Source organism: Coregonus clupeaformis, chromosome 9 (genome assembly GCF_020615455.1).
Source record: "Coregonus clupeaformis isolate EN_2021a chromosome 9, ASM2061545v1, whole genome shotgun sequence".
Taxonomy (NCBI): Eukaryota; Metazoa; Chordata; class Actinopteri; order Salmoniformes; family Salmonidae; genus Coregonus; species Coregonus clupeaformis.
The window spans coordinates 24,037,258-24,064,797 of NC_059200.1; the positions used below are offsets into that span (position 1 = coordinate 24,037,258).

A 27,540-nucleotide genomic window follows, 5' to 3' on the forward strand; every position below is an offset into this window, starting at 1 on the left:
GCAGTTGCCAAACCTGGCGGTGATGCAACCAGTCAGGATTCTCTCGATGGTGCAGCTGTAGAACTTTTTGAGGATCTGAGGACCCATGCCAAATCTTTTCAGTCTCCTGAGGGGAAATAGGCTTTGTCGTGCCCTCTTCATTACAATTGGAATGCCGACTGCGAGCCAGGCCTAATCGCCCAACATCAGTGCCCGACCTCACTAATGCTCTTGTGGCTGAATGGAAGCAAGTCCCAGCAGCAATGCTCCAACATCTAGTGGAAAGCCTTCCCAGAAGAGTGGAGGCTGTTATAGCAGCAAAGGGGGATCAACTCCATATTAATGCCCATGATTTTGGAATGAGATGTTCGACAAGCAGGTGTAGCGTATGATGTTTGCATCAGAGTTAGCTAAACACAGCTAATTTCCATTCACAGTCCCTAACTAAACATAACTATACTGAACAAAAATATAAACGCAACATGTAAAGTGTTGGTCCAATGTTTCATGAGCTGAACTAAAATATCCCAGAAATGTTTGTTAGAAATTGCGTAATTCAAATCTGGTATTGGAATAAGAATCAAGAGATCTTCAATCCAAGCTTAATTTATTATATGCAAAATGTATGTATGATAAGTATGAAGGTTCGTATATACGGGTCCACTGAAATACCACGCAGGGCACTCAGAGAACTAAACTATTGTTTACAGGTTCTTTCTCAAATACTCTGACAGAGAGTTCCCACCTCTTCTGTTGGCCAATCAGAGTAAAGGACTGAGTGTGGTTTAGACTTTACTCAGCCAATCCGTTGGCGCACGGGTTAGTCCCACCCCTTGGCGCTCCACCGTTCCCAGGCATAAGTTTATCATAACAACCTGTAGAGTCAGCACCCAAAAGACTGTACGTTCCTACATCCAAGGACGGTTCACAGACAACGGTTCACAGACAACAAAGAGGCAGTGTTCGTATCTGTAAGAAATACAAGTCTTATCTGTCCTTCCCCTAACGTTCCACACATGAATCACAGCCTGTTATGTGAAACAATTTATATCAGTATAGTACAAACCTATGCTCCTCATTAATGCATTCCTTCTAAGCTATTCATCACTTCAATCCAATTATTAGAAAACAAATCCCAACATGTTCCATACACACAAAAAGCTTATTTATCTCAAATTTTGTGCACACATTTGTTTACATCCCTGTCAGTCAGCATTTCTCATTTGCCAAGATAATCCATCCACCTGAATAGGTGTGGCTTATCAAGAAGCTGATTAAACAGCATTATCATTACACAGGTGCACCTTGTGCTGGGGACAATAAAAGGCCATTCTAAAATGTACAGTTTTGTCACACAACACAATGCCACAGATGTCTCAAGTTTTGAGGGAGAGTGCAATTGGCATGCTGACTGCAGGAATGTCCACCAGAGCTGTTGCCAGAGAATTGAATGTTAATTTCTCTACCAACGTCATTTATAGAGAATTTGGCAGTACGTCCAACCGGCCTCACAACCGCAGACCACGTATAACCACGCCAGCCCAGGACCTCCACATCTGGCTTCTTTACCTATGTAATGATCATGCTGTTTAATCAGCTTCTTGATATGCCACACCTGTCAAGTGGATGGATTATCTTGACAAAGGCTGAAAGGCAGGGTATTGGGTGGAGGCTGGCTAGTGATGGCTATTTAACAGTCTGATGGCCTTGAGATAGAAGCTGTTTTTCAGTCTCTCGGTCACAACTTTGATGCACCTGTACTGACCTCACCTTCTGGATGATAGCAGGGTGAACAGGCCGTGGCTCGGGTGGTTGATGTCCTTGATTCTTTTTTTGGCCTTCCTGTGACATCGGGTGCTGTAGATGTCCTGGAGGGCAGGCACTGTCTCGTCATTGCTGGTAATCAGGCATACTACTGTTGTGTCGTCTGCAAACTTGATGATTGAGTTGGAGGCGTGCGTGGCCATGCAGTCATGGGTGAACAGGGAGCACAGGAGCAGGCTGAGCACGCACCCTTGTGGGGGCCCTGTGTTGAGGATCAGCACAAGTGGATGTGTTGTTTCCTACCTTCACCACATGGGGCGGCATGTCAGGAAGTCCAGGACCCAGTTGCACAGGGCGGGGTTCAGACCCAGGGCCCTGAGCTTAATGATGAGCTTGGAGAGTACTATGGTTTTGTTGACCAGCTGGTGATACAATAGGACAGGTGAGAGAAGATCATTACATTTAAATACATCTTGGCTGCCTGTATAGAGAGTGAGTTCAAAACATTTCAGATAATATGTCTGATTCTGTGGACATCTTTTTAATGTGTTTTTTAAAGTTCAAAGTCTAGGATAATGACCAGATATTTAAACTCTGTGTCTGTTTTGATTTTTTTGTCTGTGGATGAGTATTTCCGGGTAAGCCTATTTGTTTAGTTTTGTGGAGAAGTACATGCTTTTTTATCAAAGCACTTGATGAGATGTTGAAGTTGGATAGCTTGGAGAGGACGTTGTGGTTAACAGTGTCAAATACTTTTCTGAGGTCGAGGAGAACTGCACCTACAACACCCCGTTTGTCCAGCTTGGCCTTGATCATCTCTAGGAGATAGGAACATACTGTTTCTGTAAAGTGGTTGACCTAAACCCAAACTGCATGGGGTGAAGGGGAAAGCTACCCACATTGGGCTGTTAGCTGTTCCATGACCACTTTCTCTGCAACCTTTGAGATGATAGGGTGGTCTGTAGTTGCTCACATCATATTGGTCTCGTGATTCATATATTGGTGTTATAATAGATGATTTCCATGCCTTAGGAAATGTGTTTTGCCGTATTGAAAGGTTCATTATTTTCGTGATTGGGTGTATCAGGATTTTTTTGTACTGTTTTAGGAGTGTGCTTTGAAATACCACAATATCAATGGATTTAGGGTGCTTTTTACTCCATTAATGTGGGAAGTATGCTATGCATGGGATTCATGCTGTTTTCTTCCTTTCAGTTAGATGTAAGGGAAAAAATGACTGAATTAGAATAACATCATCTCTGGTACACAGCAGTGAAATCATACATTATCAATGACCAAGGACACAGCTACTGATCAAAATATAATTGATTTATTTGATAAAATATGCAACAGATTGTTGGATGGTATAACATTTAAGTGTAATTATTGTCCAAATCAATACACTACAGCATTGACCGGCCAAAGATAGTCATACAGGACATACAAGGCAGATTCCAGGTCTAAGGATAGAAATGGAATTACTAGAACGGACATTCACTTGAGTGTACTGTCACATTGTTCTGGTCTGAGGAGATTTGTCCATTCAAGTCATCCTATTTCTATGGCTCCTACATCCTTTAGGAGGAAAGTAACACAGGGAAGATAAAAGGGAACTCGGGGTCAAACGTACGTTTCAGTTTCCCAGCAGAGGATTAGCTAATAGTTGACTTTACATGAAGGCATAAGATGGGTGGGTGACTAACACTTTTTTCATTTGGTATTTCTGGTATGTCTTTATCAGAGTAATCTACAGTGGTGGTACTTCCTTCCTCCACACCCCATTATAATTACACCGATAAGTACAACATAAGTGTAACAGATTAGTTTTTAGGACACAAGTTTCAAACAAAAACCCAACAGCTTTACACAAAAATCCATGCATGCAACATTTCAATCAGGCATGGACTGAACTTTAAACCATCGTTTGTTTTTGTCAATGTCTAATTTCTTAATTGCTTGTAAAATGTTTTATATATCAGATCATACTCATTTAGTACCTTAGTCAGGAAAGATCAACACATCTACATTTATTGTGTAACTGACACAGGAGCGTTTTCAGACATTTCTGACTCAGACCTGAGCCTCAGATGAGTGAGTGGCCCGTGAGAGCTGTGACTGTCCCTTCGAGTACACAGAGGAACGCAGAGTCACATCCTCGCTGAAGACGTTCTCAAATATTTTACGTAGAGAAATCCTGACCCTCTCCTTGAAGTCCTGACCCATGAACACATACAGGACAGGGTTGAGACAGCTGTTGACGTAAGCCAGAGAGATGGCCAGGGGGTCTAGAGTCCCGGCCATGACCGCCGAGGCTTCCCGGCCATACTCCATCACCAGCCCTATGATGTGATATGGCAGCCAACACACAAAGAACGCCGTCACCACAACCAAAATGATCTGGAAGGCCCTCTGGGATTTAAAGCGGCCGCTGCTCACCCTCCTACCGATCAGCAGGTAGCAGACAGCGATGACCAACAGGGGGATGAGGAAGCCGAGTATAAGCCTGGTGACGTTGGTGGCTTTGATAGCTCTGATGGCCAACTGGTTGCCCTCAGTTTTGTTGTGTAGGTGGTCATAGGTGCACAGTATTATGTTATTATCATCATGGACTACTATTTCTCTGTAGATCATAGAGGGGAGGCTGAGGAGCAGGGCCAGGACCCAGACCAGACCACAGAGCAGCCAGGCCAGGCTGATGCGCCGGTGGTTCTGGGCCCAGACAGGCAGGATGACCAGGGCAAAGCGGTCCAGGCTGATGAGAACCAGTGTGAAGACACTGGCGAACATGTTGAGGACGACCATGGACGGAAGAATCTTACACATAGCCTCTCCATAGGGCCAGTGTCGGTTCAGTATAATGTCAGCTATGGAGAAGGGTATGGAGAAACAGCAGAGGAGGTCTGCTACAGCCAGGTTTACAAACCAGACGGTGTTGACTGTTCTCTTCATCTTTACTCCAGCTATCCAGATGACAAAGGCGTTGCCTGGGATACCGAGGACACAGGCAATGCTGCAGAGAACCATGGACACCACCTGTATGGATGTATGCCCTTGTTCTGACACAAAGGTTTCATTGAACGGGTAATACAAGTCATACTCCCCATAGTCTTCTGTGACATATTTCTCAAGGAAATTCCCATTATCCTCTGAGAAATTCCCATAATAATCTGAGTTATCCATGTTGTCCCTATGGAGAAATTGACACAGAATGTCACTCATATTCTGTCTTAATCATTAAAATGCAATCTATGTTCTAATTTAATGTTTCATGGCATTGAGGATTGTCATTGATGTCAAATAACCATTCATGATTGATGGAAGCTGTCTATATACCATGTGCAACTACAACCTGGTCTCAGAGCATTTTGCATTATTCTATGTGTAAATCTAGACACTATTTAGTAATGTGGATATCCATCACCCATTTCATATGATATGTTACGAATTACAATTTGTATTATATGTTACGAATTTGCAAAATGTGTGATATGTTACGAATTCTAGCTAGGTAGCTAACTTTAGCTAGGTAGCGAACTTTAGCTAGCTTGCTAACGTTAGCTAGGCTAGGGATTAGGGGTTAGGGTTAAGTTTAGGAGTTAGGTTAAAGGGTTAAGGTTAGGCTTAGGGGAAGGATTTGCTAAAATGGTTAGATTTAGGGTTAGGTGAAGGGTTAGCTAAAAGGGTTTTAGCTAAACACCTTCTTCACCCGCTTTGAGGATAACACAGTGCCGACGCAGCCAGCTCCCAAGGACTTTGGGCTCTCGTTCTCCGTGGTCGATGTGAGTAAGACATTTAAGCGTGTTAACCCTCGCAAGGCTGCCGGCCCAGACGGCATCCCTAGCAGCGTCCTCAGAGCATGCACAGACCAGCTGGCAGGAGTGTTTACGGACATATTCAATCTCTCCCTATCCCAGTCTGCTGTCCCCACTTGCTTCCAGATGTCCACCATTGTTCCTGTACCCAAGAAAGCAAAGGTAACTGAACTAAATGACTACCGCCCTGTAGCACTCACTTCTGTCATCATGAAGTGCTTTGAGAGGCTAGTTAAGGATCATATCACCTCTACCTTACCTGACACCCTAGACCCACTTCAATTTGCTTACCGCCCCAATAGATCCACAGACGATGCAATCGCCATCGCACTGCACACTGCCCTATCCCATCTGGACAAGAGGAATACCTACAAAAGAATGCTGTTCATTGACTATAGCTCAGCCTTCAACACCATAGTATCCTTCAAGCTCATCATTAAGGTCAGGGCCCTGGGTCTAGGAGCCAATACAGCTCAGCCGCGAAGTGGACAGCCACACAAGCTCACAGAACGGGACCGGTGAGTGCTGAAGCGTGTAAAAACCGTCTGTCCTCGGTTGCAACACCACTACCGAGTTTCAAACTGCCTCTGGAAGCAACGTCAGCACAAGAACTGTTCGTCGGGAGCTTCATGAAATGGGTTTCCATGGCCACGCAGCCGCACACAAGCCTAAGATCACCATGCGCAATGCCAAGCATCGGCTGGAGTGTTGGGAAGCTCGTCGCCATTGGAGCAGTGGAAATGCGTTCTCTGGAGTGATGAATCACGCTTCACCATCTGGTAGTCCGACGGACCAATCTGGGTTTGGTGGATGCCAGGAGAACGCTACCTACCCCAATGCATAGTGCCAACTGTAAAGTTTGGTGGAGGAGGAAAAATGGTCTGGGGCTGTTTTTCATGGTTCGGACTAAGCCCCTTAGTTCCAGTGAAGGGACTCTACAGCAAACAATCACATTCTAGCCGATTCTGTGCTTCCAATTTTGTGGTAACAGTTTGGGGAAGGTCCTTTCCTGTTTCAGCATGACAAAAATGATGCACTCACTAACTGTAAGTCGCTCTGGATAAGAGCGTCTGCTAAATGACTCAAATGTAAAAATGTAACCATACCAAACGTAACATATCATACTAAAGGAGTGTCTCGGATTTACTTTCAGAATAATACGAAATGCTCTAAGACCAGTCTGGTGACTAAATCAAGCGAATAAAAATTCAAACATAAGTACAATCTGCAATACATTCAGAATGTTGTTTGTTAGTTTGTATATTTAGGAACTGAGGTATAAATTCCTTCTCACAAAGCCACAAAACTTTGCAAAACCTGTGCTGGATAAGGCCTTTACAATTTACTGCTAAGCTATTTTCTAGGAACTAAACTATTGTCTATCACAGTATCTTCCACCCAGAAGTAGATAACCTCCCCTACAATTCTACTGAAAATACGAATCAAACTTACCCCATCTTTGAGCTTTCGTTTTTAAACGTTGTTTCCAGTATTTAACCACGGTAGAGAACTGAGGCAAACCCACAGGAAACTACATCAACAGCTGTTGATACCATCTATCCAACAACATCCGATATCTACAGTAGGCAAATCCTTACTAAAGAAATTCCCCCCAAATCTAACCACAGAGACATCTCTTAGCACATTGGAAACCACAGAGACATCTCTTAGCACATTGGAATTAACTCTGCTGTCATCAAATGAAAACTGAAATAATGGATAGGCTTAGACCTATAGACCTTCATCCCAAGAGTTTGACACGGTTGATCATGAAATAGTACTTTCTAAATTGCATTATTAAGGTTTTCATGATTATACATGTAACTGGTTATATAGTTATGTTAATGATAGAGAACAATTTGTTTATGCAAACGGCTGTGCATCTACCAGGGCCAAGATATCTTGTGGTGTGCCAAAGGGTTTGATAATTGGAACTTCGTTATTCCTAATCTATATCAATGTCCTTGCTGCTGTGTCTACTGCACTTCCCATTCTCTTTGCTGATGATACCAATTTGATTTTAATCACACAATAATTTCGATTCACTAATTAATGAAGACAACTAATTAATGAAGCCAAATGTTCTGAATGGTTCCAGATAAACAAATTATTTTTAAATGTTAAAAAATCCAACTTTGTATTCACTAGTGAGAATAAGAAATATTATTTAAAAATATATATATTTTAAAAAGTGCCATAATCTCAATTGGTGGGAATGAAATGGAACAAGTCACATCCACTAGATTCCTCTGAGTTCTAATTGATGAAAAGTTATCCTGGAAAGATCATATTCAATTTGTCTGTAGCAAAGTGATGAAATCTGTTGATATCATCAGAAAGATGAGTGGTTTGGTTCATCAAGCTTGCTTCTTAACTCTATACTATAGCTAAATTTACCCATATCTCATTTACTGTAATATTGTCTGGGCCAGTACATATGCCTCCTACCTACACAAATTACTCATCATACAAAATACATTTGCAAGACTAGCCACCTCCTCTAATTACCTGGCTCCATCTGCACATTTGTTTAAGAAAATTAATATCTTGTCTATTTATGACATTAATGTACACCAATTATGTATTTTCATCTACAAATACTCCTACCTCCCAGACAGTTTACCTAAACTTTTTAATTTTACCTTTATTAACTAGGCAAGTCAGTTAAGAACAAATTCTTATTCACAATGACAGCCTACACCGGCCAAACCCGGACGACGCTGGGCCAATTGTGCACCGCCCTATTCACAGCCGGTTGTGATACAGCCTGGAATCGAACCAGGGGGTCTGTAATGACGCCTCAAGCACTGAGATGCAGTGCCTTAGACCACTGCGCCACTCGGGGTAATTCTTCCAGGTTAATTCTGAAATCCATCTCTATATTGTTTTTGGTACTTATATTTGTGGTGTGGTTTTCATATACCCCTTTTGGGCTTCCAACTCACCTGCACACCCTTTTTACCAGTTTTTTTTTATCTGCACTGTTTTGTCTTTCACTTATTTTCTCAATCTAATCTCCCGAGTGGCGCAGTGGTCTAAGGCACTGCATCACAGTTCTAGCTGTGCCACTAGAGATCCTGGTTCAAATCCAGGCTCTGTCATAGCTGGCCGTGACCGGGAGACCCATGGGGCGGCGCACAATTGGCCCAGGGTAGGGGAGGGAATGGCCGGCAGGGATGTAGCTCAGTTGGTAGAGCATGGCGTTTGCAACGCCAGGGTTGTGGGTTCGATTCCCACAGGGGGCCTGTATGAAAAAAATAATGTATGCACTCACTAACTGTAAGAGCGTCTGCTGTAAATGTAAACAAAATACCCCATAATGACAAAGCAAAAACAGGTTTTTAGAATTTTTTGCAAATGTAATTAAAATAAAAAACAGAAAAAACTTATTTACGTAAGTATTCAGACCCTTTGCTATGTCACTCGAAATTGAGCTCAGGTGCATCCTGTTTCCATTGATCATCCTTGAGATGTTTCTACAACTTGATTGGAGTACACCTGTGGTAAATTCAATTGATTGTGCATTATTTGGAAAGGCACACCTGTCTATATAAGGTCCCACAGTTGACAGTGCATGTCAGAGCAAAAAACAAGCCATGAGGTCGAAGGAATTGTTCGTAGATCTCAGAGACAGGATTGTGTCAAGGCACAGAACTGGGGAAGGGTACCAAAAAATGTCTGCAGCATGGAAGGTCCCCAAGAACACAGTGGCTTCCATCATCCTTAAATGGAAGAAGTTTGGAACCATCAACACTCTTCCTAGAGCTGGCAGGCCGGCCAAACTGAGCAATCGGGGTAAAAGGGCTTTGTTCAGGGAGGTGACCAAGAACACAATGGTCACTCTGACAGAGCTTCAGAGTTCCTCTGTGGAGATGGGAGAACCTTCCAGAAGGACAACCATCTCTGCAGCACTCCACCAATCAGGCCTTTATGGTAGAGTGGCCAGACGGAAGCCACTCCTCATTAAAAAGGCAGATGACAGCCTGCTTGGAGTTTGCCTAAAGGCACCTAAAGGACTCAGACCATGAGAAACAAGATTCTCTGGTCTGATGAAACCAAGATTGAACTCTTTGGCCTGAATGCCAAGCGTCACGTCTGGAGGAAACCTGGCACCATCCCTACGGTGAAGCATGGTGGTGGTGGCAGCATCATGCTGTGGGGATGTTTTTCAGCGGCAGGGACTGGGAGACAAGTCAGGATCGATGGAAAGATGAACGGAGCAAAGTACAGAGAGATCCTTGATGAAATCCTGCTCCAGAGCGCTTGAGTGTCCCAGCCAGAGGCCGGACTTCAACCCGATTGAACATCTCTGGAGAGACCTGAAAATAGACTGATGGCATAATCACATCACATCATATACAGTGGGGAGAATAAGTATTTGATACACTGCCGATTTTGCAGGTTTTCCTACTTACAAAGCATGTAGAGGTCTGTAATTTTTATCATAGGTACACTTCAACTGTGAGAGACGGAATCTAAAACAAAAATCCAAAAAATCACATTGTATGATTTTTAAGTAATTAATTTGCATTTTATTGCATGACATAAGTATTTGATACATCAGAAAAGCAGAACTTAATATTTGGTACAGAAACCTTTCTTTGCAATTACAGAGATCATACATTTCCTGTAGGTAATAATAATAATAATAATAATAATAATAATAATATGCCATTTAGCAGACGCTTTTATCCAAAGCGACTTACAGTCATGCGTGCATACATTTTAGGTCTTGACCAGGTTTGCACACACTGCAGCAGGGATTTTGGCCCACTCCTCCATACAGACCTTCTCCAGATCCTTCAGGTTTCGGGGCTGTCGCTGGGCAATACGGACTTTCAGCTCCCTCCAAAGATTCTCTATTGGGTTCAGGTCTGGAGACTGGCTAGGCCACTCCAGGATCTTGAGATGCTTCTTACGGAGCCACTCCTTAGTTGCCCTGGCTGTGTGTTTCGGGTCGTTGTCATGCTGGAAGACCCAGCCACGATCCATCTTCAATGCTCTTACTGAGGGAAGGAGGTTGTTGGCCAAGATCTCGCGATACATGGCCCCATCCATCCTCCCCTCAATACGGTGCAGTCGTCCTGTCCCCTTTGCAGAAAAGCATCTCCAAAAAATGATGTTTCCACCTCCATGCTTCACGGTTGGGATGGTGTTCTTGGGGTTGTACTCATCCTTCTTCTTCCTCCAAACACGGCGAGTGGAGTTTAGACCAAAAAGCTCAATTTTTGTCTCATCAGACCACATGACCTTCTCCCATTCCTCCTCTGGATCATCCAGATGGTCATTGGCAAACTTCAGATGGGCCTGGACATGCGCTGGCTTGAGCAGGGGGACCTTGCGTGCGCTGCAGGATTTTAATCCATGACGGCGTAGTGTGTTACTAATGGTTTTCTTTGAGACTGTGGTCCCAGCTCTCTTCAGGTCATTGACCAGGTCCTGCCGTGTAGTTCTGGGCTGATCCCTCACCTTCCTCATGATCATTGATGCCCCACGAGGTGAGATAATAATAAATAATAATAATATGCCATTTAGCAGACGCTTTTATCCAAAGCGACTTACAGTCATGCGTGCATAATTTTTTTTTTTTTGTGTATGGGTGGTCCCGGGGATCGAACCCACTACCTTTGCGTTACAAGCGCCGTGCTCTACCAGCTGAGCTACAGAGGACCACAGATCTTGCATGGAGCCCCAGACCGAGGGTGATTGACCGTCATCTTGAACTTCTTCCATTTTCTAATAATTGCGCCAACAGTTGTTGCCTTCTCACCAAACTGCTTGCCTATTGTCCTGTAGCCCATCCCAGCCTTGTGCAGGTCTACAATTTTATCCCTGATGTCCTTACACAGCTCTCTGGTCTTGGCCATTGTGGAGAGGTTGGAGTCTGTTTGATTGAGTGTGTGGACAGGTGTCTTTTATACAGGTAACGAGTTCAAACAGGTGCAGTTAATATAGGTAATGAGTGGAGAACAGGAGGGCTTCTTAAAGAAAAACTAACAGGTCTGTGAGAGACGGAATTCTTACTGGTTGGTAGGTGATCAAATACTTATGACATGCAATAAAATGCAAATGAATTACTTAAAAATCATACAATGTGATTTTCTGGATTTTTGTTTTAGATTCCGTCTCTCACAGTTGAAGTGTACCTATGATAAAACATTACAGACCTCTACATGCTTTGTAAGTAGGAAAACCTGCAAAATCGGCAGTGTATCAAAAAACTTTATTCTCCCCACTGTATGTAGGCCTATTCAAAATAATGAGCTCACATAAATGTAGTCTTCTCTCTTTCTTTCTGCCACTGTACCAGTTCCTTGCGAGAGACTTCCTTCCTTTGTTGGTTTTGCACAGTAAAAATAATAACAGTAACATGGGGGACTTTGTGTGGCTGAACAGGGCCTCTACTTCCTCTTTTTCGTCCTTTTCCTGCTACCCTCCCCTTGCTGGGAGCCGGAGTCTGCCCCTTCTGGGTTCGGGTCTTCAGTTTGGGGATCATCTCAGCACAGTAGATCATCACGTCTTTACTTTCGGAGACATTCAGACAGGATAATAAAGCCGTAGTAATAAAGTGTGTTATACACAACTGTGTTGCATCCACAAACTGGAATGTGTAACATGTAGGACGAGGGCATTGTTAGAGAAGGACCGTAGTGCAGAAAATTCAAACATGGATCAGAGAGGAGAATCATTCCACATTTTAAATAACCCAAGGCAGTTGATGGTAAAAATGAACTGCATTGCTTCCCGTTTGGCTAACTTCAGCCACAGGTCATTGCTCCTCCCCTTCATAAACAAGCACTCACGTGATGCAAATTTGTCTGAGCAGAGAGTTCCATCCTCCTGCTTGAACTGTACACACACTCTTTCTCTGAACGTCACATCCCACTCTCTAGAGTACATCTTGTTCTGTGGTAGACAAGTAAAATAACAATTAGAGAGACTTATAAATTGGGCAACGCCATACCCTAACCTACTATGATTACATTTGGTCCTGTGTAGCTCAGTTGGTAGAGCATGGGCGCTTGCAACACCAGGGTTGTGGGTTCGATTCCCACGGGGGACCAGTACGAAAATGTATTCACTCACTACTGTAATTCGCTCTGGATAAGAGTGTCTGCTAAATGACTAAAAATATAAAAAAATGTGTTTGACAATGGAAAATGGCTGTTCTGGATTCACCTAGGTGGGAGCTACTGCTACACAATGGTAGTGAATTAGGCGAGTTCCCCTCTTATGTAAAGCATGAAAAAGCACTAGATGTATGCAATCCATTACCTTCATAAGAACATTTGGCCCCCCTGCTGTCAACACATCACGGATCTCAGCACAAGTAGGGTTCTCCACTGCCTGGTTGGAGACACAGAGAGGAAAACCAAGATGTCAGACATGTCCCTCAATACACTCGTGTTGACATAGACCACAAAATAAAATCTGTTTCAGAACCAGTGGTGTGTGTGTGTACATTCACCAGGATAGATCTGCAAAAGCAAGTGGTCCACCATTTATTGACGTGATCAAGACAAAGGAGATGATTGTGGACTACAGGGAAAAAAAGAGGACTGACCACGCCCCCATTCTCATCAACGGGGCTGTAGTGGAACAGGTTGAGAGCTTCAAGTTCCTTGGTGTCCACATCACCAACAAACTATCATGGTCCAAACACATCAAGACAGTCATGAAGAGGGCATGACAAAGCCTATTCCCCCTCAAGAGACTGAAAAGATTTGGCATGGGTCCTCAGATCCTCAAAAAGTTATACAGCTGCACCACCGAGAGAATCCTGACTGGTTGCATCACCGCCTGGTGTGGCAACTGCTTGGCCTCCGACCGCAAGGCACTACAGAGGGTAGTGTGTACGGCCCAGTACATCACTGGGGCCAAGCTTCCTGCCATCCAGGACCTCTATACCAGGCGGTGTCAGAAGAAGGCCCTCAAAATTGTCAAAGACTCCAGCCACCCTAGTCATAGACTGTTCTCTCTACTACCGCACGGCAAGCGGTACCGGAGCGCCAAGTCTAGGTCCAAAAGGCTTCTTAACAGCTTCTACCCCCAAGCCATAAGACTCCTGAACAGATAATCATGGCTACCCGGACTATTTGCATTGTCCCCCCCACCCCACCCCCTCTTTTATGCTGCTGCTACTCTTGTTTATTATCTATGCATAGTCACTTTAACTCTACCCACATGTACATATTACCTCAATTACCTCGACTAACCGGTGCCCCCGCACATCGACTCTGTACCGGTACCCCCTGTATATAGCCTCCCTCCTGTTATTTTATTTTACTGCTGCTCTTTAATTATTTGCCATTTTTATATTTTACTTATCTATTTTTCACTTAACACCTTTTTAATTTTATCGTTCATTTTTTATGATTTCATTTGTCTTTTCTTTTTTCTTAAAACTGCATTATTGGTTAAGGGCGCATGTGGCAAATAACATTTGATTTGATTTTAACCAAACAAATTAAAATAATCCTGCAGGTTTGGTTTACCTTTTCAGCGGGTATCAGTCTCCCCTCTGCAAGGGTCTTCTTACTGTTTACATAGGAAGGGTATATGCAGATAAACCTGCAAAAGAGTGATGATTACCTTTCTCATAACAGCAGGATATTATGCTGGCAGCATGATCGCAGATTTCTTTCCTCCAAAATAAGAGTCCCCCTGCAAAGACATGTTAACTTTGGGAATATCCTTTTTTTTTGGCACTCTAGTGCAGTACAACTGTCTTTCACAGCATTGCAACCACCTCTGAAAAAAAAAAAGATAGTTGTACGTATTATTATTATTTTTATCTTGTATTATTTGTACCAGCCTTTATTTTGAAAGTTTATCCAAATACTGGTATGTTGAAAGCTATTGTGTAGGCTATATTTAAAGACATATAATTTTAATAAAATACAAATATGTTATTGGAATTACTCAGTCTGCAAAACTTAAATGGGTATCTTGTGCTGGGCAACGGGTTTAATACAGAGTACTGGTGACTCCTTACACCACCTACGCTTTTCACTGCAACACAATACACGGTGTATGGGATACTTATTGGCTTGAAGAGAGAGAAGTTTTCTACTTGTCTCCGCTAAAGTGGGTTGGGAAATACTCAGTAGGGTCTCTACTAACCAAATATGTGTAGTTTTGGAGAGGGACTGTGTTATAGACACATTTAGTCCTGCATGTTATAAATTAGTAATTCCCAAACAAATGAATGTACTGTTGTGTTGAACATCCGTCGTAAAGACAAAACACTAAGACTTTTTGTTGCTTGCCCTGTTTGCTTCCAGTGTGAAATAAAATGTAAACAAAGACTAAATGTAAACAATGATGGACTGGCATACCTGTTAACAACCCAGATTAACCTAATGGTGATGGTAATGAGTGCTCCTTTATACGTTTAAAATCAGCCCAAGGCCAGCCTTGACGTGCCAAAAACAATGCAGCAGGTCAATCGCTTGGCCTGACAAATAACATATTTTTGGAGGTAGTATCCTAGTAAAATCATGTTGCTATAGGTTTATATCACCCCAATTATACATAGCCTTACAACACTTTTCTTAAACCCACCTTGGTTGTAATCAATCCAAAAGGTTTGCCTTTTGGACATGGGTTCTGGACCGATTCAAGGATCATAGCCCATCTCTCCAAAATGTAATTTGTGAGATCTAGCTACCCATCTATATATTTTATGGACATAATTTCCAAAACAAAACAAAATTGAATTAGTGTTACAAAAACGTTATTTCCTTAGGTTTGTCCTGGTGGTGGGTGATTCTAATCTTCGTGCCTTAGTAGATGATATTGTGCCCATGTCAAACCGAGCTGGTCTCACACGTCATGCTGCCCTCCCTGGCTTTTGGTTTCATGTCCCCTCCTGGAGCCAGAGATTCAATGCTGGAGGCAGATGTTTGTGGACTGTGTTACCACAAGGCCTTGTCCCGGACATGGTCTATTAGCTCCTGGTAACAACCTTATAGACAGTCCATCCATCAACCAGGCCTACTTCTGCTGGGATCCAAAGTGTAAGATATCTTCTTTTTAAAATGTTAAACTAGGCCTACTTCTGCTGGGATCCAAAGTGTAAGATATCTTATTTTTTAAATGTTAAACTAGGCCTACTTCTGCTGGGATCCAAAGTGTAAGATATCTTCTTTTTTAAATGTTAAACTAGGCCTACTTCTGCTGGGATCCAAAGTGTAAGATATCTTCTTTTTAAAATGTTAAACTAGGCCTACTTCTGCTGGGATCCAAAGTGTAAGATATCTTCTTTTTAAAATGTTAAACTAGGCCTACTTCTGCTGGGATCCAAAGTGTAAGATATCTTATTTTTTAAATGTTAAACTGGGCCTACTTCTGCTGGGATCCAAAGTGTAAGATATCTTCTTTTTAAAATGTTAAACTAGGCCTACTTCTGCTGGGATCCAAAGTGTAAGATATCTTCTTTTTAAAATGTTAAACTAGGCCTACTTCTGCTGGGATCCAAAGTGTAAGATATCTTATTTTTAAAATGTTAAACTAGGCCTACTTCTGCTGGGATCCAAAGTGTAAGATATCTTCTTTTTAAAATGTTAAACTAGGCCTACTTCTGCTGGGATCCAAAGTGTAAGATATCTTATTTTTTAAATGTTAAACTAGGCCTACTTCTGCTGGGATCCAAAGTGTAAGATATCTTCTTTTTAAAATGTTAAACTAGGCCTACTTCTGCTGGGATCCAAAGTGTAAGATATCTTCTTTTTAAAATGTTAAACTTGTAATTTTTTTCTACTTAGTTTCTCTGCATTTATGCAAAGTCCAGTCCACAAATAAGTGTAAGAATTAAGGCCACCAGTTCTAGCGGACCCCCAGCAAAACCCCTGCCTGCAGCCTCACCTGCTGGCCCACCCTCACCTGCTGGCCCACCCTCACCTGCTGGCCCACCCTCACCTGCTGGCCCACCTGCTCCTCAATTGTACGCTTCGGTGTTCCTCAAGGTTCCGTTTTAGGACCAATATTGTATTCACTATATATTTTACCTCTTGGTGATGTCATTCGGAAAAACAATGTTAACTTTCATTGCTATGCGGACGACACACAGCTGTACATTTCGATGAAACATGGTGAAGCCCCAAAATTGCCTACCCTGGAAGCCTGTGTTACAGACATAAGGAAGTGGATGGCGGCAAATGTTTTATTTTTCAACTCGGACAAAACAGAGATGCTAGCTCTAGGTCCCAAGAAACAAAGATCTTCTGTTGGATCTGACAATTAATCTTGACGGTTGTACAATCATCAAAAAAACAAAAGAGTGAAGGACCTCGGCGTTACTCTGGACCCTGATCTCTCTTTTGATGAACATATCAAGAATATTTCAAGGACAGCTTTTTTTCCATCTTCGTAACATTGCAAAAAAGTTTTGTCCGAAAATGATGCAGAAAAGCTAATCCATGCTTTAGTCACTTCTAGATTAGACTACTGCAATGCTCTACTCTCCGGCTACCCGGATAAAGCACTAAATACATTTCAGTTAGTGCTAAACACGGCTGATAGAATCTTGACTAGAACCAACAAATGTGATAATATTACTCCAGTTCTAGCCTCTGGCTTCCTGTTAAGGCTAGGGCTGATTTCAAGGTTTTACTGCTAACCTTCAAAGCATTACATGGGCTTGCTCCTACCTATTTCTCCGATTTGGTCCTGCCGTACATACCTACACATACGCTATGGTCACAAGACACAGGCCTCCTTATTGTCCGTAGAATTTCTAAACAAACAGCTGGAGGCAGGGCTTTCTCCTATAGAGCTACATTTTTATGGAATGGTCTGCCTATCCATGTGAGAGACGCAGACTCGGTCTCGACCTTTAGGTCTTTACTGAAGACTCATCTCTTCAGTAGGTCCTATGATTGAGTGTAGTCTGGGCCAGGGGTGTGAAGGTGAACGGAAAGGCACTGGAGCGACAAACCGCACTTGTTGTCTCTGCTTGGCCGGTTCCCATCTCCATTCTCTGCCTCTGACCCTATTACAGGGGCTGAGTCACTGGCTTACTGGTGCTTTCCATGCCGTCCCTAGGAGGGGTGCGTCACTTGAGTGGGTTGAGTCACTGACGTGATCTTCCTGTCCGGTTTGTCGCCCCCTCAGGCTTGTGCAGTGGAGGAGATCTTTGTGGGTTATACTCAGCCTTGTCTCAGGGTAGTAGGTTGGTGGTCTGTTGATATCCCTCTGGTGGCGTGGGGGCTGTGCTTTGGCAAAGTGGGTGGGGTTATATCCTGCCTGGTTGGCCCTGTCCGGGGGTATCGTCGGACGGGGCCACAGTCTCTCGACCCCCCATGTCTCAGCCTCCAGTATCTATGCTGCAATAGTCTATGTGCCGGGAGGCTAGGGTCAGTCTGTTATATCTGGTGTTATTCTCCTGTCTTATCCGGTGTCTTGTGTGAATTTAAGTATGCTCCCTCTAATTCACTCTCTCTCCCTCCCATCCCGGAGGACCTGAGCCCTAGGACCATGCCTCAGGACTACCTGGCCTGATGACTCTTTGCTGTTCCCAGTCCACCTGTTCGTGCTGCTGCTCCAGTTTCAACTCATCTGCCTGTGGCTTTGGAACCCTGACCTGTTCACCGGACGTGCTACCTTGTCCCAGACCTACTGTTTTCAACTCTCTCTCTCTACCGCACCTGCCATTTCAACCTCTAAATGCCCGGCTATGAAAAGCCAAGTGACATTTACTCCTGATGTACTGACCTGTTGCAACCTCTACAACCACTGCGATTATTATTTGACCCTGCTGGTCATCTATGAACATTTGAACATCTTGGAGAAAAATCTGGCCATAATGGCCATGTACTGTTATAATCTCCACCCGGCACAGCCAGAAGAGGACTGGCCACCCCTCAGAGCCTGGTTCCCCTCTAGGTTTCTGCCTTTCTAGGGAGTTTTTCCTAGCCACCGTGCTTCTCCTTCTGCATTGCTTGCTGTTTGGGGTTTTAGGCTGGGTTTCTGTATAGCACTTTGTGACATCTGCTGATGTAAAAAGGGCTTTATAAATAAATGTGATTAATTGATTGATTGATACTCGTTGCTTCTCCATCATTTTAGCCATATTCCTATACAAAAGGTGCAGAGAGATTAATTCTATAAGCTGTATCTGTGATATGGGTTATACTTCCTCCCGGGGAAGGACTGCCCGTTCCATGATCTCGCCATCACGGTTGACAACTCCGTTGTGTCCTCCTCCCAGAGTGCGAAGAGCCTTGGCGTGACCCTGGACAACACCCTGTCGTTCTCCGCTAACATCAAGGCGGTGACCCGATCCTGCAGGTTCATGCTCTACAACATTCGGAGAGTACGACCCTGCCTTACACAGGAAGCGGCACAGGTCCTAATCCAGGCACTTGTCATCTCCCGTCTGGATTACTGCAACTCGCTGTTGGCTGGGCTCCCTGCCTGTGCCATTAAACCCCTACAACTCATCCAGAATGCTGCAGCCCGTCTGGTGTTCAACCTTCCCAAGTTCTCTCACGTCACCCCGCTCCTCCGCACACTCCACGGGCTTCCAGTTGAAGCTCGCATCTGTTACAAGACCATGGTGCTTGCCTATGGAGCTGTGAGGGGAACGGCACCTCCGTACCTTCAGGCTCTGATCAGTCCCTACACCCAAACGAGGGCATTGCGTTCATCCACCTCTGGCCTGCTGGCTCCCCTTCCTCTGCGGAAGCATAGTTCCCGCTCAGCCCAGTCAAAACTGTTCGCTGCTCTGGCACCCCAATGGTGGAACAAGCTCCCTCACGACGCCAGGACAGCGGAATCACTCACCACCTTCCGGAGACATTTGAAACCCCACCTCTTTAAGGAATACCTGGGATAGGATAAAGTAATCCTTCTACCCCCCCTAAAAAATAAATAAATAAATAAATAAAATTGTGAAGTGGTTATCCCACTGGCTATAGGGTGAATGCACCAATTTGTAAGTCGCTCTGGATAAGAGCGTCTGCTAAATGACGTAAATGTAAATGTAATATGGTAAGAACTGTATGTGCTCTCCTCTCACCTGTGCTCACCCTTCCTGGTCACCTGTGCTAACCCTTCCTGGTCACCTGTGCTAACCCTTCCTGGTCACCTGTGCTAACCCTTCCTGGTCACCTGTGCTAACCCTTCCTGGTCACCTGTGCTAAACCTTCCTGGTCACCTGTGCTAACCCTTCCTCGTCACCTGTGCTACCTACACTACCAGTCAAAGGTTTGGACACACCTACACAATTCTTTACATTGTAGAATAATAGTGAAGACATTAAAACTATGAAATAACACATATGGAATCATGTAGTAATCAAAAAGTGTTAAACAAATCAAAATATATTTTTCAATATATATACTTCAATATATATACTTCGAATAGCCACCCTTTGCCTTGATGACTGCATTGCACACTCTTGGCATTCTCTCAACCAGCAAATAATTTTATTATTATTTCCATATCTATCAATTTCTTAAATGTTCTGCGAATATCTTCAGTAATCATTTTATCAGAGTAGTTGTTCTGGGATTGAACGTTGTTCTCCACATCCTTTACAATCCATCTTCAACTCACGCAGCCCATTCACCAGAATGTTTATTCAATGACATGACGTCACTCTTTGCCTTTTCACCAATTGAAATAAATTCATTAGGCCTGGATTTTACATGTCTGAGCAGGGGCGCAGCCATGGGTGAGCCAGGCCCAGGAGCCAGGCCCAGCCAAACTGGGGGAGCCAGGCCCAGCCAAATCAGAATGGGTTTCTCCACAAAGGGGCTTTTATTACAGACAGAAATACTCCTCAGTTTCATCAGCTGTCCGGGTGGCTGGTCTCAGTCCTGCAGGTGAAGAAGCCGAATGTGGAGGTCCTGGCTGGCGTGGATACACTAGGTCTGTGGTTGTGAGGCCGGTTGGACGTACTGCCAAATTCTCTAAAACAACATTCGAGGCGGCGTATGGTAGAGAAATTAACATTCAATTCTCTGGCAACAGCTCTGGTGGACATTCCTGAAGTCAGCATGCCAATTGCACACACCCACAAACCTGTGTCATCTGTGGCAGTGTTGTGTGACAAAACTGCCCATTTTAGAGTGTCCTTTTATTGTCCCCAACACAAAGCAAATATACATGCCCGTCTGAAGTGGACATAGTTTATCCTTTATCCGAGCGGCCAGCTCTAGGAGCGGCAGCATTCCTCCTCCTTCAAACACGGCGAGTTGAGTTGATGCCAAAGAGCTCCATTCTGACCACAACACTTTCACCCAGTTCTCGTCTGAATCATTCAGATGTTCATTGGCAAACTTCAGACGGGTTTATCCTTCCTAGAGCTGGCCGCCCGGACAAACTGAGCAAACTGAGCAATCGGGGGAGAAGGGCCTTGGTCAAAGAGGTGATCAAGAACCCGATGGTCACTCTGACAGAGCTCCAGAGTTCCTCTGTGGAGATGGGAGAACCTTCCAGAAGGACAACCATCTCTGCAGCACTCCACCAATCAGGCCTTTATGGTAGAGCGGCCAGACGGATGCCACTCCTCAGTAAAAGGCACATGACAGCCCGCTTGGAGTTTGCCAAAAGGCACCTAAAGGACTCTCAGACCATGAGAAACAAGATTCTCTGATTAAGCCAAGATGGAACTCTTTGGCCTGACTGCCAAGCGTCACCATCCCTACGGTGAAGCATGGTGGTGGCAAAATCATGCTGTGGGGATGTTTTTCAGCGGCAGGGACTGGGAGACTAGTCAGGATTGAGGCAAAGATTAACAGAACAAAGTACAGGGTCCCCGGGACCACCCATACACAAAAATGTATGCACGCATGACTGTAAGTCGCTTTGGATAAAAGCGTCTGCTAAATGGCATATTATTATATTATTATTATTAAAACCTGCTCCAGAGCTATCAGGACCTCAGACTGGGGTGAAGGTCCACCTTCCAACAGGACAACGACCCTAAGCACACAGCCAAGACAACGCAGGAGTGGCTTCGGGAGGAGTCTCTGAATGTGTGCCAAGCTTGTAGCGTCCCACCCAAGAAGACTCAAGGCTGTAATCGCTGCCAAAGGTGCTTCAATAAAGTACTGAGTAAAGGGTCTGAATACTTATGTAAATGTGATATTTCCGGTTTTTATTTTTTATGAATTAGCAAAAATTTCTAAAAACCTGTTTTTGCTTTGTCATTATAGGGTATTGTGTGTAGATTGATGAGGGGGGGAAAGCATTTAAATCAATTTTAGAATAAGGCTGTAACCTAACGAAATGTGGAAAAAGTCAAGGGGTCTGAATACTTTCCGAAGGCACTGTATATGCCCCCTTTATTTATCCTACGGTTCTGACTTGGTGTAGAGGGAGAATACTGTAAGAACGGCCCATGTTCTGAATTCTGTCGCTGTACATTTCAAAAGTGCTTAACAAATAGTTACATTGACTACGTGCATCCTAGCTCACCCATTCATGTCTTAATCGAAATTATGGATTGCCTCTTATCCGCTCGTCGTCCCCTTATGCCGTAGTTTGTACCCACTTGGGCGGCAGGTAGCTTAGTGAGTAAGAGCGTTGTGCCAGTAACCGAAAGGTCGCTGGTTCTAATCCCCGAGCCGACTAGGTGAAAAATCTGTCGATGTGTACTTAAGCAAGGCACTTAACCCTAATTGCTCCTGTAAGTCGCTCTGGATAAGAGCGTCTGCTAAATGACTAAAATGTAATGTAAATGTACATCTCAATTGTCAGTAGAAACCACATTTTTTAAAAGTAAGTCAGCCATATCAGCTACAGTACCAGTCAAGTTTGGACACACCTACTCATTCAAGGGTTTATTTTTATTTTTACTATTTTCTACATTGTAGAATAATAGTGAAGACATCAGAACTCTGAAATAACACATATGGAATCATGTAGTAACCAAAAGTGTTAAACAAATCAAAATGTATTTTATATTTGAGATTCTTCAAAATCTCCACCCTTTGCGTTGATGACAGCTTTGTACACTCTTGGCATTCTCTCAACCAGCTTCACCTGGAATGCTTTTCCAACAGTCTTGAAGGAGTTCCCACATACAGTGAGGGAAACAAGTATTTGATCCCCTGCTGATTTTGTACGTTTGCCCACTGACAAAGAAATGATCAGTCTATAATTTTAATGGTAGGTTTATTTGAACAGTGAGAGACAGAATAACAACAAAAAAATCCAGAAGAACGCATGTCAAAAATGTTATAAATTAATTTGCATTTTAATGAGGGAAATAAGTATTTGACCCCTCTGCAAAACATGAAAAAGTACTTGGTGGCAAAACCCTTGTTGGCAATCACAGAGGTCAGACATTTCTTGTAGTTGGCCACCAGCTTTGCACACATCTCAGGAGGGATTTTGTCCCACTCCTCTTTGCAGATCTTCTCCAAGTCATTAAGGTTTCGAGGCTGACGTTTGGCAACTCGAACCTTCAGCTCCCTCCACAGATTTTCTATGGGATTAAGGTCTGGAGACTGGCTAGGCCACTCCAGGACCTTCATGTGCTTCTTCTTGAGCCACTACTTTGTTGCCTTGGCCATGTGTTTTGGGTCATTGTCATGCTGGAATACCCATCCACAACCCATTTTCAATGCCCTGGCTGAGGGAAGGATGTTCTCACCCAATATTTGACGGTACATGGCCCCGTCCATCGTCTCTTTGATGCGGTGAAGTTGTCCTGTCCCCTTAGCAGAAAAACACCCCCAAAGCATAATGTTTCCACCTCCATGTTTGACAGTGGGGATGGTGTTCTTGGGGTCATAGGCAGCATTCCTCCTCCTTCAAACACGGCGAGTTGAGTTGATGCCAAAGAGCTCCATTTTGGTCTCATCTGACCACAACACTTTCACCCAGTTCTCGTCTGAATCATTCAGATGTTCATTGGCAAACTTCAGACGGGCATGTATATGTGCTTTCTTGAGCAGGGGGACCTTGCGGGCGCTGCAGGATTTCAGTCCTTCACGGCGTAGTGTGTTACCAATTGTTTTCTTGGTGACTATGGTCCCAGCTGCCTTGAGACCATTGACAAGGTCCTCCCGTGTAGTTCTGGGCTGATTCCTCACCGTTCTCATGATCATTGCAACTCCACGAGGTGAGATCTTGCATGGAGCCCCAGGCCGAGGGAGATTGACAGTTATTTTGTGTTTCTTCCAATTGCGAATAATCGCACCAACTGTTGTCACCTTCTCATCAAGCTGCTTGGCGATGGTCTTGTAGCCCATTCCAGCCTTGTGTAGGTCTACAATCTTGTCCCTGACATCCTTGGAGAGCTCTTTGGTCTTGGCCATGGTGGAGAGTTTGGAATCTGATTGATTGATTGCTTCTGTGGACAGGTGTCTTTTATACAGGTAACAAGCTGAGATTAGGAGCACTCCCTTTAAGAGTGTGCTCCTAATCTCAGCTCGTTACCTGTATAAAAGACACCTGGGAGCCAGAAATCACTCTCCTCTTGGTAAAATAGCCCTTACACAGCCTGGAGGTGTGTTGGGTCATTGTCCTGTTGAAAAACAAATTATAGTCCCACTAAGCCCAAACCAGATGGGATGGCGTATCGCTGCAGAATGCTGTGGTAGCCATGCTGGTTAAGTGTGCCTTGAATTCTAAATAAATCAGTGTCACCAGCAAAGAACACCCACACCATAACACCTCCTACTCCATGCTTTACGGTGGGAAATACACATGCGGAGATCATTCGTTCACCCACACCGTGTCTCACAACCAAAAATGTCAATAAGTTAAAGAAGAGTATTATGGCAGAAGGGTTCAATTAACCTCTTATTCTTCATACCAGACCTGAGCAACATTGCCATGGTAGCATGCTACCAACCATATGTCAATTCTTTAATTGAAATCAGAACTGTTGGCTAAATTCAACACTACAATCTTTGCTGCATCTTCAGGTTGTTAAAAATACTTTCGGAAATATAGACCCACACTCCATCACAAAGTGTACTCACAGAATAGATATCCTTGCTAATTTATTACAGACAGCAGTGCTGCATCCAGGGAGCACTTTCCTTCCCGAAGATTTGAATTGTGTTTTAGGTGAGATACACAAATAATTTCCGTCTTTGTATCCAAATAAACAAAATGATCCACTTGGTTTCATCGACCCCCTTGTCTCTTGATTATATATGCTAGGGATAAAATCTGTGGCTAATGCTAACCATGAAGATAGCTGTGAAACTTGTCAAACCAACAGTATCCACAATGACCCAAACTTCACTTTAGCATTCCACTTTCAAACATAAAAGGCGCGCTTGATATTACAAAGGGAGAAGTACCACGCACATGCAGTAAATGTGCAGCAGTACTCAGTAGACAAACAATTTGGACCAGCATATTCTTGTACTTTGTTTCTCATGTAAGGTCAAAAGTCACCACTGTAATGTGAAACCCTGTATCCCCATCTCGCTTGATTGATCTTCCAGCAGTTGGCAATGAGAGGTTGACCTACCGATTGAGCTCAGTAATCTGTCATTCAGGGATAAACAGCAAAAAAGGACCCTACCAGGCACAGCTTATATTTGACTCTCTTAAGATTAAGGCTGATGACCATCTTATCTCTATAGACTCTACAAACATTGAGGACACAGCAGGATATATATATTTTTATGAATAATGTAATGAGGGCCTTTACAGAATCTCTGATATCAGTGAACAAGTACAGTCCTGTGAGTCAGATTCAGATATTGATGTTATTCAAACATTTCCCCAATCTTGAGGGTAACGCTCTTCCTGTTTTGACATTTCTGAAGAAAATGTCCGCTTTCAAATGTCACAAAAGATTACTTAAAGCAAACAGTATGTGTCCAAATCAGCAACCCTAGACCCACTCCAATTTGCATGCCGCTCCAACAGATCCACAGATGATGCAATCTCTATTGCACTCCACACTGCCCTTTCCCACCTGGACAAGAGGAACACCTACGTGAGAATGCTATTCATTGACTACAGCTCAGCATTCAACACCATAGTGCCCTCAAAGCTCATCACTAAGCTAAGGATCCTGGGACTAAACACCTCCCTCTGCAACTGGATCCTGGACTTCCTGACGGGCCGCCCCAAGGTGGTAAGGGTAGGTAACAACACATCTGCCACACTGATCCTCAACACGGGGGCCCCTCAGGGGTGCGTGCTCAGTCCCCTCCTGTACTCCCTGTTCACCCATGACTGCATGGCCAGGCACGACTCCAACACCATCATTAAGTTTGCCGACGACACAACAGTGGTAGGCCTGATCACCGACAACGATGAGACAGCCTATAGGGAGGAGGTCAGAGACCTGACCGTGTGGTGCCAGGATAACAACCTCTCCCTCAACGTGACCAAGGCAAAGGAGATGATTGTGGACTACAGGAAAAAAAAGAGGACTGAGCACGCCCCCATTCTCATCGACGGGGCTGTAGTGGAACAGGTTGAGAGCTTCAAGTTCCTTGGTGTCCACATCACCAACGAACTATCATGGTCCAAACACACCAAGACAGTCGTGAAGAGAGCACGACAAAGCCTATTCCCCCTCAGGAGACTGAAAAGATTTGGCATGGGTCCTCAGATCCTCAAAAAATTCTACAGCTGCACCATCGAGAGCATCCTGACTGGTTGCATCACCGCCTGGTGTGGCAACTGCTTGGCCTCCGACCGCAAGGCACTACAGAGGGTAGTGCGTACGGCCCAGTACATCACTGGGGCCAAGCTTCCTGCCATCCAGGACCTCTATACCAGGCGGTGTCAGAGGAAGGCCCTCAAAATTGTCAAAGACTCCAGCCACCCTAGTCATAGACTGTTCTCTCTGCTACCGCACGGCAAGCGGTACCGGAGTGCCAAGTCTAGGTCCAAAAGACTTCTCAACAGCTTCTACCCCCAAGCCATAAGACTCCTGAACAGCTAATCATGGCTACCCGGACTATTTGCACTGCCCCCCCACCCCATCTTTTTACGCTGCTGCTACTCTGTTAATTATTTATGCATAGTCACTTTAACTCTACCCACATGTACATATTACTTCAACTACCTCAACTAGCCGGTGCCCCCGCACATTGACTCTGCACCGGTACCCCCCTGTATATATAGCCTCCCTACTGTTATTTTATTTTACTTCTGCTCTTTTTTTTATTTTTATAAAAAATTAATGCACTGTTGGTTAAGGGCTGTAAGTAAGCATTTCACTGTAATGTCTGCACCTGTTGTATTCGGCGCATGTGGCCAATAAAATTTGATTTGATTTGATTTGATTTGAATTCAGCAAAGTAATTTCACAGTTGGATGCAGTGAAAACAGGACAGACTACACAACCATTGCTTCAACAGAGGCTTCAAAACAGCGATGTGTGACATTGTAGAATCTTCTGCGAAGGAAACTCTACCTGCAGATTTTCTTAGCCAATGATCTTCTCCACATTCACAGTTTATGCTCTCAAAATTGCAGTCAGTGCAAGAAAGCCACGTATAGCCAGGGTAAAAAAACGAAATAGTTGAACCATGTCATATTTCATAAAGAGGCATCAAAGAATTCCTTTCACTGCAAGCATCCCAAGAAAACAAGATTTGTAAAACATGAAATACTGCTAACAACTTTCAGCAGTCAAGCTCTAATGTCATCCATGCTCCAAAGACATTACTTGTGAAGGTAGACAGGCTAGCAGAGAGCTGTTTACCCAAGAGCTTGAATCTATCCTGCTGCATATATACAGTGGCAAGAAAAAGTATGTGAACCCTTTGGAATTACCTGGATTTCTGCATAAATTGGTAATGAAATTAGAGCTGATCTAAGTCACAACAACAGACAAACACAGTCTGCTTACCCTCTTAAGGATCGGACCCTTTTTTTCAATTTTCGCCTAAAATGACATACCCAAATCTAACTGCCTGTAGCTCAGGACCTGAAGCAAGGATATGCATATTCTTGATACCATTTGAAAGAAAACACTTTGAAGTTTGTGGAAATGTGAAATTAATGTAGGAGAATATAACACATTAAATCTGGTAAAAGATAATAGAAA

The 27,540-nt window shown here is 43.8% G+C and overlaps 1 protein-coding gene and 1 pseudogene across 1 annotated transcript; both read right to left on the reverse strand.

The window, feature by feature from the left end:
* Nucleotides 1–3,100: 3,100 nt before the first annotated feature.
* On the reverse strand, nucleotides 3,101–4,925 carry LOC121574312 (C3a anaphylatoxin chemotactic receptor). The gene has a single exon (XM_041886924.1). It carries the CDS (start codon nucleotides 4,921–4,923, stop codon nucleotides 3,814–3,816), a length of 1,110 nt encoding a protein of 369 aa, XP_041742858.1. The 5' UTR covers nucleotides 4,924–4,925; the 3' UTR covers nucleotides 3,101–3,813.
* A 7,031-nt stretch (nucleotides 4,926–11,956) lies between these two features.
* Nucleotides 11,957–15,391, reverse strand: LOC121574527 (annotated as a pseudogene).
* Nucleotides 15,392–27,540: the final 12,149 nt, after the last annotated feature.

What these genes read in the sequence shown, in the direction of transcription:
- LOC121574312 (XM_041886924.1), bottom strand. Translation starts at nt 4,923, where the DNA reads ATGGATAACTCAGATTATTATGGGAATTTCTCAGAGGATAATGGGAAT.